General features: G+C 34.6%; 2 protein-coding genes across 2 annotated transcripts in view; both read left to right on the top strand.

Moving 5' to 3' along the window:
- The first annotated feature begins 881 nt into the window (after positions 1 to 881).
- Positions 882 to 2,935, top strand: LOC141676804 (tropinone reductase homolog). Its single transcript, XM_074482513.1, has 5 exons — positions 882 to 980; positions 1,087 to 1,294; positions 1,465 to 1,681; positions 1,762 to 1,874; positions 2,096 to 2,935. Exons 1-5 carry the CDS (start codon positions 889 to 891, stop codon positions 2,273 to 2,275), a joined length of 810 nt encoding a protein of 269 aa, XP_074338614.1. The 5' UTR covers positions 882 to 888; the 3' UTR covers positions 2,276 to 2,935.
- A 1,061-nt stretch (positions 2,936 to 3,996) lies between these two features.
- The window catches only part of LOC141678622 (tropinone reductase homolog), a 32,063-nt gene continuing 22,770 nt past the window's right edge, over positions 3,997 to 13,289 (top strand). The window contains exon 1 of the mRNA XM_074484966.1: positions 3,997 to 4,134. Coding sequence (XP_074341067.1) covers positions 4,043 to 4,134 — 92 coding nt within the window. The 5' untranslated portion in view covers positions 3,997 to 4,042. The remainder of the gene's footprint in view (positions 4,135 to 13,289) is intronic.

Here is a 13,289-nt window from a genome sequence, read left to right as displayed (position 1 = left end):
AATAACGATAATAGACATACTCTATAAAAAAAGAATTCACGTTTAATTGGAAGTCACACCAAAATTCACCCAAAATCTTTTTATTAAAAAGTTTTTGATATAAAAAGTAGACAAACTAAATTAAAATTTACAATACTCACCATCTGAAAATAATAGAGTCAACAATATAAAATTTTAATAAATTAAAAATTACAAAAATAAATAAATTTCATGAGTAAAGCAAGTAAAGTAGATAAATTCAAATTAATATTAATGAAAATAATATTATCAACTTATTTATGATAATTTATAAATTCTCATATTTTCTATCATTATCTTAATATTATATTATATCCTATACAATTGGCGTAAAGTAAAAAATAAAAATTTAATTGTATATGGTATGATAAATTTATTAGGTGAATATGTATAAATTTAATAATTTTAAAATTAGAAAGATATAAATTTCAAGCAAAAAAAAATAAGACAACTAAAATAAAAAAATTAATATTAATAGAATAAGTTTTAGCAACTAAATAGAGTTATAAGAGATGCCATTTTATAATTTTCCCAAAAAAATAAACTAATTTAATTCAATATTAAAAGTTCATGTAATATATTTATAAGATATTCAGTAAAGCTAGTTTATAATTAATAAATGGTACTCTCTTGGGCGGACTCATCTCAACCATTTTTTCAATTTTTTTCATACTATGTATTTTAAGGTTGTATAAAATATAGTTTCACAAATTTTTTTAAAAATAATTTTTTTAACCTAGAACAAGCCATTAACCGTAACACATTTTACAACATCATTTTTACTGGCGTCACAATCATGAATCATCTGCAACATTATAAAAGGCATGCCATTGTTGCATCCAATTTCATTCATGTTCAAGCAAAACAGCAATGGCCAACATAGTTGCAGGTAGCGGTGGCGATAAACGGTGGTCTCTCGACGGAGCAACTGCCCTCGTCACCGGTGGGACTCGTGGCATAGGGTCAGATACTCCGAACTATTTTTATTATTTTTATTTTTTTAATTTTCTGTAGTCTGGTGAACTTGGAGAGTAGGGCTAACATGAACTGTATAATTTGAATGAATAGGCATGCAATAGTAGAGGAGCTAGCAGGGTTCGGAGCATCAATCTATACATGTTCTCGCAGCCAGAAAGACATTGATAAATGTTTAGAGGAATGGAAAATCAAAGGTTTTCAAGTTAGAGGATCAGTTTGTGACTTAAAATCGCGATCTGAACGTGAGAAACTAATGAACTCTGTGGCTTCTGCTTTCAACGGAAAACTCAATATTTTGGTAAATGAAAGCCCTTGACTTTTAATCAATCAAAGCAACTATTTTGTTTAGTTTTCTTACCGTTAAATAGTATAAGATCCTGTTGGGGACATACTTACTTGCTATTTCCTAGATTTTGGATTAGTTTTCAGTTTTCACCAATTTATGTGACAAATTATTATCATGTTTAGGTTAATAATGCTGCAATAGTTGTGGTTAAGGAGACTAAAGAGTTCACAGCCGAAGATATTTCCAACATAATGAGTATAAATTTTGAAGCATCTTATCATCTGTGTCAACTTTCACAACCGTTACTAAAGGCATCAGGCACCGGAAACATTGTGTTCATTTCCTCGGTCGCTGGAGTGGTAGCTTTGCCAATGCTTTCTATCTATTCATCGTCAAAAGGTGTGTTCAATTATGTATCTTCAAGTTCTCGTTGTGCACGCATGTATTTACACAAGTTTGATTGAACATGGAAAACACAGGAGCAATCAACCAACTGACCAAATGCTTGGCATGCGAATGGGCAAAGGACAATATTCGTGTTAATTGTGTTGCACCCTGGGTAATCAAAACCACAATCCTTGATGATATTGAAGTAAGGAATACAATCTTTATCTCATTACTTAGTTCTTGGTGTTGAATATAATATAAGATCCATATGAAGCCTTCCTCTAACACGTTAAGGTTTTAGATTAGCTGATTACTCAATACTAGACGTGTTTTACTTTTTTTTGGCTATGTTAGCAATAGCAACTCCCTCAACTTTGTCAGTTTTAGAATATATAATGTGTAATTTACAAAATTTAATTATTTCAGGGGCAGGCTCCAGGATACATGGAGAAGATTAATGGCATGGTTTCTCGGACTCCAATTCGCCGCCCTGGAGAGCAAAGTGAAGTTTCAGCTCTAGTTATATTTCTTTGCTTACCTGCAGCTTCCTATATCACTGGCCAGATAATCTGTGTCGATGGAGGCCATACAGTTTCCGGTTATTGATAAATAATTATGTTTACTTCTCTGTAACAGCTTCATAAGTATCTACAGACAAAATTGTACGACTTTGCATTTTCTTGTATATTGTCATTCCGATATTGGTAATGCTACCTCTGTCTCCAGACTCCATATTTTCGTCATGTGTCTTGGTATAGCCATTGTTGTTCCATATAGGTTTTTGTTTCATATAAGTAGCAGATTATAAATAGCAAGCTTATTTGAGAACTTGATTGTTTTGTTAAGGTTAATAATGATGCAGGAGCTATAGGTAAGCAGACCTGCAGATTATAGGTTTCACAGCAGAATTTTGAAGCGCCTTATCATTTGTGTCAGAAGATTTTCTCATCATTTTACCTACTTTCTTTGTATATTACCGCCTAAGTGAAGTTTCAGCATTAGTGATCTTTCTTTGCTTACCTGCAGCTTCATATATTACTGGCCAGATAATCTGTGTTGATGGAGGCCATACAGTTTCGGGTTATTGATAGATAAAGATTGTTGAGTAATGTATGATCCAGTTAGAGCTTTGATCTAACAACTCGAGGTTTTAGATGTCTTGGTTTAGCCATTGTTGTTTCATTTAGGTTTTTGTTTCTCACATTGTATTATCTTCAAGTGCATCATATTTGGAGGATCTGTATGCTGTTTAAACCAGAATTCTTCGAGTCTTCAATAACATACCATGAAGTGCCTGTTTCTTTAATGTTTCTTTAAATCGAAATTAGATAACAAACCTACAAGCATAAGGCACGTAACTCAATTAAATTAACGATAATTAAATACATAGTTTTGATCAGTTTAGAGCCAACTTGCTGCAGGTGGAACTGCTAAAAGACATAGAATGTTAAGTTTAATACCAAAAATAAATAGATTTCGTAGTGCCTAAAATTGACTTAGCATGCAGATATGCTGCAGTTCAAGATAAAATTAGTATGCTCGAGTTTCAAACCAAGAAACGCTGAATACATAAGTAGCATTTAGGCGGGCTGCAGAGAAACACACGTGAAACACACGTGAAAAATGAAGTTTCACGTCTGCAATTAGGCGGGCTGCAGAGCAAAATGAAGTTTCAGCATTAGTAGCATTTCTTTGCTTACCTGCAGCTTCAAGTGTTGATGGAGGCCACACAATTTCTGGTTATTGATCAGTAATTATTGTGATAAATTGTTAAAGATAAACTGTAAATTCGAATGTTAACAATTTGTCTAGTTGTCTTTCATATTTACCAGGGATAGATAAAATCTGTAATGTTATCCAAACCCTTCTCTGCAGCTTTTCTTTACTAAACGTTTGTTTCTTTCTCACTCAATTTCTCTATCTTACATAAGGTGGATAAGGGAATAGCCGGCAACTCCCTCGTCAACATCAACTCTCTAACTGAACCTTCTATGACACTGAATTGCCTAATTTTTATTGGTGAGAATTTTTGTGCATACAGGGGGTCTGTTAGGAGTTGTCTCAAACGAAGGGCAGTTTGTTAGGATATAAGTAGCTAGATAACTCCATTAGTATAAGGCGTTTTGGGAAACCCATGCGAGTTCGGTCCAAACCAGACAATATCATACTAACGTGGAGTTAGGCTTACTTAGCCCAACAGGGTCCATCATAATTATTGTAAAGGAACTTGTCAAAATTGTACGATCAAGATTTAGAGCAAGAAACGTGTTGTATACATAAAAAGCAATTTTAATGATAGAAGCATGCACTACATTATTAGAAGCATTCAATAATTGGATAAAATTTCGTTTCTGTTCAAGCTTCAAGATAGCAATGGCCAAGACAGTTGCAGGTAGGGGTGGAGATACACGATGGTCTCTAGACGGAGCAACCGCCCTCGTCACCGGTGGAACTCGTGGCATAGGGTACATTAATCCACAAATTATAATGTGTTCTTTGTTTTTTTGTACTTGATGATCACTGTGTTTTCTTTTATTTTTCTGGTTTTTTATCATGAACTTCAAGAGCATGATTAACATGAACTCTATAATTTGAGGGGAACACGTGTTCCCCAAAAATCAATCTACACATGTTCTCGCAGCCAGAAAGACATTGATAAATGCTTAGAGGAATGGAAACTCAAAGGTTTTTAAGTTGCAGGATCGGTTTGTGACTTAAAATCGCGATCTGAACGTGAAGAACTAATGAACTCTGTGGCCTCTGCTTTCAATGGAAAGCTCAATATTTTGGTAAATTAAAGAATAAAGCCCTTGACTTTTAATAAGCAACTGTTAAAAGCAACTGTTTTGTTAAGTTGTATTACCGCTACATAGCATAAGATCCAGTTGAGCACTTTCTTTAACACGTTAAGATTTTAGACAGGCCAGGCCAGTTACTTAACAATTACTATATTTCTTATATTTTGGATTATTTTTCACCGGTTTATGTGACGAGTTATTATCTTGTTTAGGTTAATAATGCTGCAATACTTTTGGTTAAGGAGACTCAAGATTTCACAGCAGAAGATATTTCCAACATAATGAGTATTAATTTCGAAGCGCCTTATCATTTGTGTCAACTTTCGCAGCCGTTGCTAAAGTCATCAGGTACCGGAAATATTGTGTTCATCTCCTCAGTTGCTGGCGTTTTAGCTTTGCCTCTGGTTTCTCTCTATTCATCGTCAGAAGGTATTATTTTTCTCGTGTCTTCCGCACCCGTATCCGTGCTTCCTAGTCGAAAACTAATGTGTATGAGAAAATGCAGGAGCAATCAATCAACTGACAAAAAATTTGGCATGCGAGTGGGCGAAGAATAGTATTCGTGTTAATTGTGTTGCGCCATGGATTATTAGAACTAAAATGTTCAAAAGTCTTGAAATAAGGATTAATCCACTTGAGTACTACTTTACCGCCCATTTATCACATGATCCCTCCGTTCTTTAATAATTGTCGTTTCGATTTTAGACACGCAAATGAGTAAAAACTAAAGCGGCAACTGATTTAGGAACATCGAAAAATATTTGTTGTTTGTTAATAACAATCTTTACGGGCATTTCCTTTCTCCATGAATATTGTAGGATGAGAGTCTAGAATTTTGGGAGAATTATAAAGCTATACTTTCTCGGACTCCGTTTCGCCGGGCCGGAGAACAAACTGAAATTTCAGCATTTCTCTGCTTACCTGCAGCTTCATACATTACCGGTCAGATTATTTGTGTTGATGGAGGCCATACAATTTCCGGTTAAATTTGATAGCTTTTGGTTTTATAGCTTGTAGTTTCTTTGGCAAGGCTTGTAATGTGATTTTAAAGTTTGCTTTAAGAGTCATTGGGAGAACAAAATCGTTTGCTTCTGAATTTGGCTTTGGATCTTGTAGCTGCAATCTGAGATGAATTTTTTATCTACTTTTATACACCTGTTAAAAAAATGGAATTTTATATCATAAGTTTTATTGTGATATTAATTTCAAAATCTAATGATAGGAAATCGTTCCTTGATATGGGAACTTAAACTTTCATGTAATGGTTTAAGATTTTTCTTAACGAAATCCATACAGAAATTGAGTTATGAGATTCATTTAATAATTAATTTAAATCAATTATTGATTTAATATTGTTTTAACTGGGAAAGAATAAGTTTGTTATATGTGGGCTAGACTCCCTGAGCTTGTATGGGCTGAGCTGGTCAACTTTGATTTAATTAAACTTATTTGAATATATATATATATTATATATAACAGCTGAGAATTTAATATATATATTTTGTAACGGATGAGAATTAAATATGTATATATATATATATATTCTGTAACGACTGAGAATTTAATATACATATATTCTGTAACGGCTGAGAATTAAATATTATATTCTATAATGGCTGAGTTAATACAATATTTAAGTCTGTCGGTTACACTTTCATTTCTGGTACTATAAATACCGAAAGAAAACATAAGGTATATATATAGAGAAAACACATCTCAAAAACTCTCTGTTTTCTCTCTTCTTCCTCTCTACTTTCTCTGCTCTCACAAACACGGTTAGTGATTTTTCCGGCGAGTGAGGTATCAGTCGTAGTTGAGCTTTGGAGGTGCCGTGAACTCAAAGTTCGGAGCTGTTTTATCCTGGAGGAGTTGTTCCAAGTATCCCAACAAAGCACGTAGGGGCAATTATCTTTTCAAGAGCAGTCAGGACTTCGAGCAACGCCTGGCGACTCAACTGTTAATCTATTTTGTTTGTTCCCATTGATGGCTTCAGCTTTTCTGTTTCTTAATAACTCTACTAAAGCTATGGTTACGGGTACAATTTTTGAACTTTCTCTGTTATTACAGTTGTTGATATGCATGTTATTTACCTTCATATTTTGTTTCGCTAATTATTTACTTGGCCTTAGCTTGTTAAATATGTTGTATAACTGCTTCTATGTTTCTGTAATAGTTAATATTTCCAACATTCATAAAGAGATATAGTTATATATAATTTAGCATAATGGTTAGCAAAACTGAGGTTCATGTTAGTGGTGGTAGTTTTGGTGCAATTGTTGGGGTCATTGATTGGACCACTTACAGTTTTCCACAAGCCGTTGAACTAACTGGTTTGCCAGAGAAGTTCAATGATGGCATCGGCTTTTCTCGTTGGCAGAAAAGGATGAAATTGTGGTTGGCTGTAAAGGGTTTATGGTCGGTTGTGGAGTATGAGAAACTGGTTGTGGATCAAGAAAAAGCTGACACAGTTAAGACCTTTGCGAAGTGGGCTGAGAAGGATGGGGTGACTAGGGCGGCCATTTTGGCTGCTCTAACGAACACCTTGTTTGATGTTTATTATTCTGATGCCTACTCCGCAAAACTCTTATAGGAGAAGTTGGACCAGACACACAATATTGACTCACAAGGTCTGGAAAAGTATTATGTTTCTAGGTTCCTTGAATTCAAGCTGGTGGACAATAATTCCATGACTGAGCAAGTGCATGAGTTCGAGACGATAGTGCATGCTTTGAAGGAGTCTCGAATGGACCTCTCCGAAAAGTTCAAGGTTATGAGTGTGATTGAAAAGCTTCCAAAGTCTTGGGAGGAGTTCTCTCTCCCTGAAAAGACAGAAATGAGAGATCACCTGGACCAACCTTATGCTGGACATCTTGGTTCAAGAACAACACAAGTCCAAATAGGGACATGTGATGCTAACTGAACATGGTAGCTCGAAGGTAAATGTAGCAACTGTAAGACATAAAAGGAAGGCTTTTGCTAAGAAAGTTAGTGGTAATAAACATAAGAGTGACAAGGATAAGGCCAAGAATCCAAAGGCAAACAAACCGTGTTGGTCTTGTGGGCAGGTTGGGCATTGGAGGAAGGACTGTCCCACAAAGAAAGCAAAGAAAACCGAGGTGGTAGCGCAAGCGAATGTTGTGCTTGAAACTGCAAGTGGGCCTGTAGTGAACATGGCTGTTGATGAGGTTACGACTTCTTAAACCAACGGTGACCGGCATGTTTCCTACAACCCTGTACTATTTTCTACCTATTTGTCAAATGAATGGTTGATAGATAATGGAGCTAATGTGCATATTTGTGATGATATTAGTTTATTTGTATCTTATCAACAGAGTCATAGCCTAACAGTGAAGATGGAGAATGCTAATGCTGCTCAAGTACATCGAGTAGGAAATGTGGACCTGAAGTTCCCTTCAGGATGTATTCTATCTCTGACTAGAGTGCATCATGTTCTCGACATGCGTAGAAATATTATAAGTGGAAGCTGTTTAGTTTCTAATAATTTTGAAATCCCTTTCAAGTGTAATAAAATAGTTATTATTTATAATTATACATTTTTTGGCAAGGGTTACTTGTCAAATGATTTATTTGTTATTAATGTTGAACCCGTTTTGGGGACTTTGAATAATGATATTATTCCTTCTGTTAACTGTGTTGAATCCTCAAATTTATGGCATGCTAGACTAGGTCACTTAAACTTTGGTGCTCTTAAGAATATGATGAACTTAGAGTTGATTCCAAAACATACCATACAAAAGAATTCTAAATGTCAACTATGTGTGTCTGCTAAACAAATAAGGAAACCTTTTCATCATATTGCTAGAGATTCAGACTTGTTAGATTTAATACAAACTGATATTTGTGAATTTGGCGGTGTGTTGACCAAGGACCAGTTTAGATACTTCATTACTTTTATAGATGATAGTAGCAGATATTGTTATGTTTATTTACTTAGACATACGGATGAAGCACTTAGTAAATTCATTATATATAAAACTAAAGTAGAAAAACAAACTAGTAATGTACTTAAACGATTGAGATCTGACAGAGGTTATGAGTATACGAGCAACGCTTTTAATGAATTTTGTGCAAACAATAGTATAGTTCATGAAGTTACTCCACCGTACACACCTGAGTCTAATGGGGTTGCTGAGTGAAAGAACATAACATTTAAAGATATGATTAATAGTATGCTTATTAACTCTGGGTTGCCTAAATACATGTGGGGAGAGACTCTAAATACGGCGTGCCATATTTTGAATAGAGTCCCTCTGCAACACATGGATAAGAAACCCGTGGAGTTATGGAAAGGCAGGATGACTAGTCTTAAGTATCTTTGTGTGTGGGGGTGCCTTGCTAAGGTGTATAACGACTCGTATTTTTGTATTATTAAAAGTGTAATTATTGAGTAATTAAATAAATAAAATATGTATATTGATTTTGTCAGCTGTGTGTTGCCTTATGATTAATTGTGTGTGACTTCTTGGTGTACGAGCATTAATTATATAATTAATTATTGAGTCGTATTGTTTTGTTTTCATTTTTAAAAGTGATTTTATTGTAGATTTATTTTCATAAATATTTGAATTATCTCTAAAATTATTTTTATGACTTTATAATTCCAATAATTATTTTTGGGAATTTATAAAATTTAGAAAATAATATTTCATTGATTATTTATACCTAAATGATTTTCTGATTGCATTTATGTGTAAATTCAGTATTTAATCCCAGAATACTTCAAAAATTACGAAACTCATATTTTATTAAGTTTGGATTATTCCGAGAATTTTAAAATTATTTTGGAAATTTTTCAGATTAATTTCACCCACGCGTTTGTTCGTTAAATCGTTAAATACGGGTATAAGTTTCGGTTTAAAAATGTTTTAAAAATTTCGAAAACTTTATTTTATTAGTATTTGAATATGTCGAGAATTTTAAAAGTGTTTCGGGAATTTTTCGGTATTTTCTCTCGTGCAGTTGATTCGTTAAATCAAGAGTAAACGAACCGAAAAAGCCCGATTAATTGGTTGTATGCGTGTTATTCCGTTTTATAAAGAATTGACATGTATATGTAAATTTAGATACGTGTCTCCAACAGATTTTGTCTCTCTCTCTCTTTCTCTCTCTACTCTCATCTCTATATCTCCATCTCTTTCTCACTTTCTTATCAATCTCTTGTCTCTCTCGTTGTTCTCTTTGCCCTCTCTCTTTTCTCCCTTTCGATTATTCTCTCCCTTTCTCTTCCCTCTCCGTGACTCCCGTTTTTTCTCCCTTGTTTCCCCTGATTCCGGTCGCCGCTGTGCTTTTATTCCGGTTGTTTTTTCGGTGATTACTCCGGCCTAATTCTGTTCGATTATATGTATATATGTATACATATGTGCTACTGTGTGTGTGCTCAATTGTGTGTGCTTTATATGTGTGTATCGTGTGTATATATGTGATGTGTGTGTGTTGCGTGTGTGTGAATCGTGTGTGTGTTGGTGTAGTGTGTGGTGGCGCGTTTGAAAGAGATGTGTCCTAAATCCAATCATGTATGATGATTTAGGAATAACTTTTATGTAATCTGTTTTGATTTCATTGATATTAATAATTATTTTGGTTTTATTGCGGGTTTTATCTATTTAAGTGTTTAAATAAGATATACCATTGTTTAGAGTAAAGCTTTTTATGGATTATGATGAGATCATAATAATAATGAGACCTAAAAGATGATAACTCTGAACTTAAATAGTTCCTGGTCGTAGGATTACTAACTGGTAATTAGTAATCCGCAAAGATCGGTACATACTATGCTTGCTTCATTATGAAGGATGTCTGTTCTCATAGACATTTGTGTGGTGACACTATAGCTAGTATGTAGGTGCTTATTATAGAATAAATTCACTGAACATGACTCACACAGCTGAACAACTGATGGAGTTCACTCACGTGTCAGCAGATGTTCACATAGTGATAGTTGTACAAGTATCCTTAGACTTGAGGTCATCATAGTCATCTTGTGTACACTGAACTATACTTTGGTTTAGTTCTTAGTCTCCAGAGACAATAATAAGGGCTCTACTGGGTGTAGGAATTTGTACAGGAAGATAGTGTATGATCAATAAAGGATCTACCCCTTCCAGTGAAGGAAGTGAATGTTCAATGCTGATCCACTTATGCTAGTTTAGGAATCTCTGGCCAGAGTGAATGAAATTAGAAAGGAGTTTCTAATTCACATTAATTAGAACTAAGCATAGTGAATGGGAAAGCATATGATTAAATAAGATAGGCTTGATACGAGTTCCATGCCTTGTATTTAATCATGACATTGCAGGGTAGAAGGAATTAATTGTACGGTAACTATTCACTGAATATGTTCTTGGTATTCTAAGCAGTGAATTCGTATTATGCGGATAGTCGCGATATGCCGAGAAGTATCCCTCACGATGTAGAATAAATATGATTAATTTATTAATTAATCATATTTAATGAATTAGAAAATTTATATAAATAATGATAAAATAGTTTTATTATTATTTATTTCTACTACCGGCTTAATATTGAACCTACAGGGTCACACCATAAAAGAGAATGATTTAATGGTGGAGGAATTAATTAATAATGGCTGGTAATTATTTATTTGTGAAATAAATAATTAATTAGTAAATTTAATAATTGATTAAATAAAATTTAATTAATTATAAATTAATTAAGAAAAGTTCTTAATATTATTAATTAAGAATTTAATTTTTGGAAATTAAATCAAGTGAGAGAATTATTTTTCTAAAGTGTTTAGAAAAAGGATTAATGATTAAAAGGTGTTTTAATTATTAGTTAATTGGTTAATAAGAATAATCAATTAAAGGGTTAATAATAATAATATTTTATCGAAAATTTTCAGCTGAAATTTTGCCTATAAATATACTATTATAAACCCTATTTGCCTCAACCCAAAATAAAAACCCTAATTCTAAAGTAGAAAAGAAAGGGAGGCAACTAATTCTCTCAACCTCTTCCTCACTCCATTATTTTGATCTCTTGGTGGATACCGGTGGAGTGCTTCACAATTGAGGAGTAGCTGCTAGGGATCTCCGTTCATCGTTCTTGGATCGCTATTAAAGGTTAGTAATCGATCCCTCGATTTACTCACGATTTGTATGCGTTTATATGGATTTTATATCAAGAAAATGTTATACCATGCTTCTGTGATGTATAAAATCCTACAGCGTTCGTACGTGATGGTGTTGTGTTGCTTGGTTTCTGTTTCTCTAGCCCTGTTCTATTTTCATACTGTGAATTGGAAATATTTTATTGATTTTAGTATTTTTCTTCAGGGGTTTATTTGATAATATTCATGAAATAAATGATTTTGCATTGCGGGAAATTATTTTAATCGGTGAAATATATTTGGAAACCCGAATATTATCGGGCACCAATAAATTTTTCCGTCGTCGACGATGAGCCTCGGCGAGTCGACGGTGGACCGTGATGAATTATTCTGAGTCCTAAATTTATTTCGAAACAAAAAATAATTAATTATTTTTAAAAGTCGTATTGAGGTTCGGGTTGCGGAATTGTGATTGTTGTGATTGTGACGTCGATTATGTTTCGACGGGAAGTCCGATAAATAGAGGAATGGATGCCCGATTTTCGAGAAATGGATTTCGAAAATACGGGAACGTAACCTGTAATTATTGAAAATACCAATCGACCATATATACGTATATATTTGTAAATAAATATTGCATGAACCCTGATTGTTACATGTATTATAATAATACGTATAATTATGAGTCGGGAATTGATATCGTTCAGTTAAAGTGTTTAACGAGGATATGTTAAGCATAACTGGTCGTCTAACATAGGTATTTCGATTCTGTAGGTTCCAGTCGAGGGCCTCGAGAGTTAAAGTCAGTTTAAAGTTGGATTAACATTTTAAGTTGTAAAGCTCTACAAGGAAAGTACCCCAGAATAAATCTTTTACGGTTAAACCTTGTAACCTAAGTTTGGTTATATAGTTTTGTAACCTAAGTCATACTTAAACCTTGTAAAGGTTTTGGGAATAAGGGGGTCGTGTTTATGTATTTATGTTGATTCAGGTTTTATTATATTATTGCTATTATTGTTAGTGACGTCAACTCCTGACCCCGGGGTTGAGGCCGTCACAGGTTGGTATCAGAGCTACAAGTTTAAGTCTCTGATTTAGGTTAGGAGTAGAGTCATAAGGGTGTAGAAATTGTGTCCTAAAGTGTGAGTCAGCAACTCATTTAGAGGAGCAAACCTAAGAGTCAGTCGAGGGTTTCGAAGCCGTGACCCTGGCATCTATTGATGTTTTGATGGAACTGCCCTAACCTTATTATCTCTTTCCCGTATATTTATATTGTTGACAGTGGCCTATAGTGATATCTAGTTCTCCCTCCCGAAAGAATAGATCTAATTCTGATAGCTCAGATTCTGAGAGGACTCTTGACATGCTAGCTGAGGAGACTCCCCTTCCACCTCCACCTGTCACCCACTCTGGAACTAGTAACATCACTGGACCGAGTGTTCGACCCCAATGGGTTCGGCGCTCTGTATCTGCTGTTAGAGACTTTCCTCCAGGATGTGGACCTAGTAGTGCATTACCTAGACCACCGGTGCCACCTGTTCATGCTTCGGGTACCTCATCTCCTATTCCTTATCATGTGCATCAGACCATTAATAAGGCCTTGATTCGAGAGCAGAGTCCCGACCTGGCCGCACACTTAGACCGTGTACCTGTTGGCCCTTACCAGGGAGTACCTGTTCCTTTTCCAGACATCCAGGCTCGGGTTAGAGCCCTCACTCAGTCATCCATTGAG

This window comes from Apium graveolens, chromosome 8 (assembly GCF_009905375.1).
Source record: "Apium graveolens cultivar Ventura chromosome 8, ASM990537v1, whole genome shotgun sequence".
NCBI classification, from domain to species: domain Eukaryota; kingdom Viridiplantae; phylum Streptophyta; class Magnoliopsida; order Apiales; family Apiaceae; genus Apium; species Apium graveolens.
Note: the sequence above shows the minus strand (reverse complement) of the source record. Positions and strands in the feature narration are given on the sequence as shown.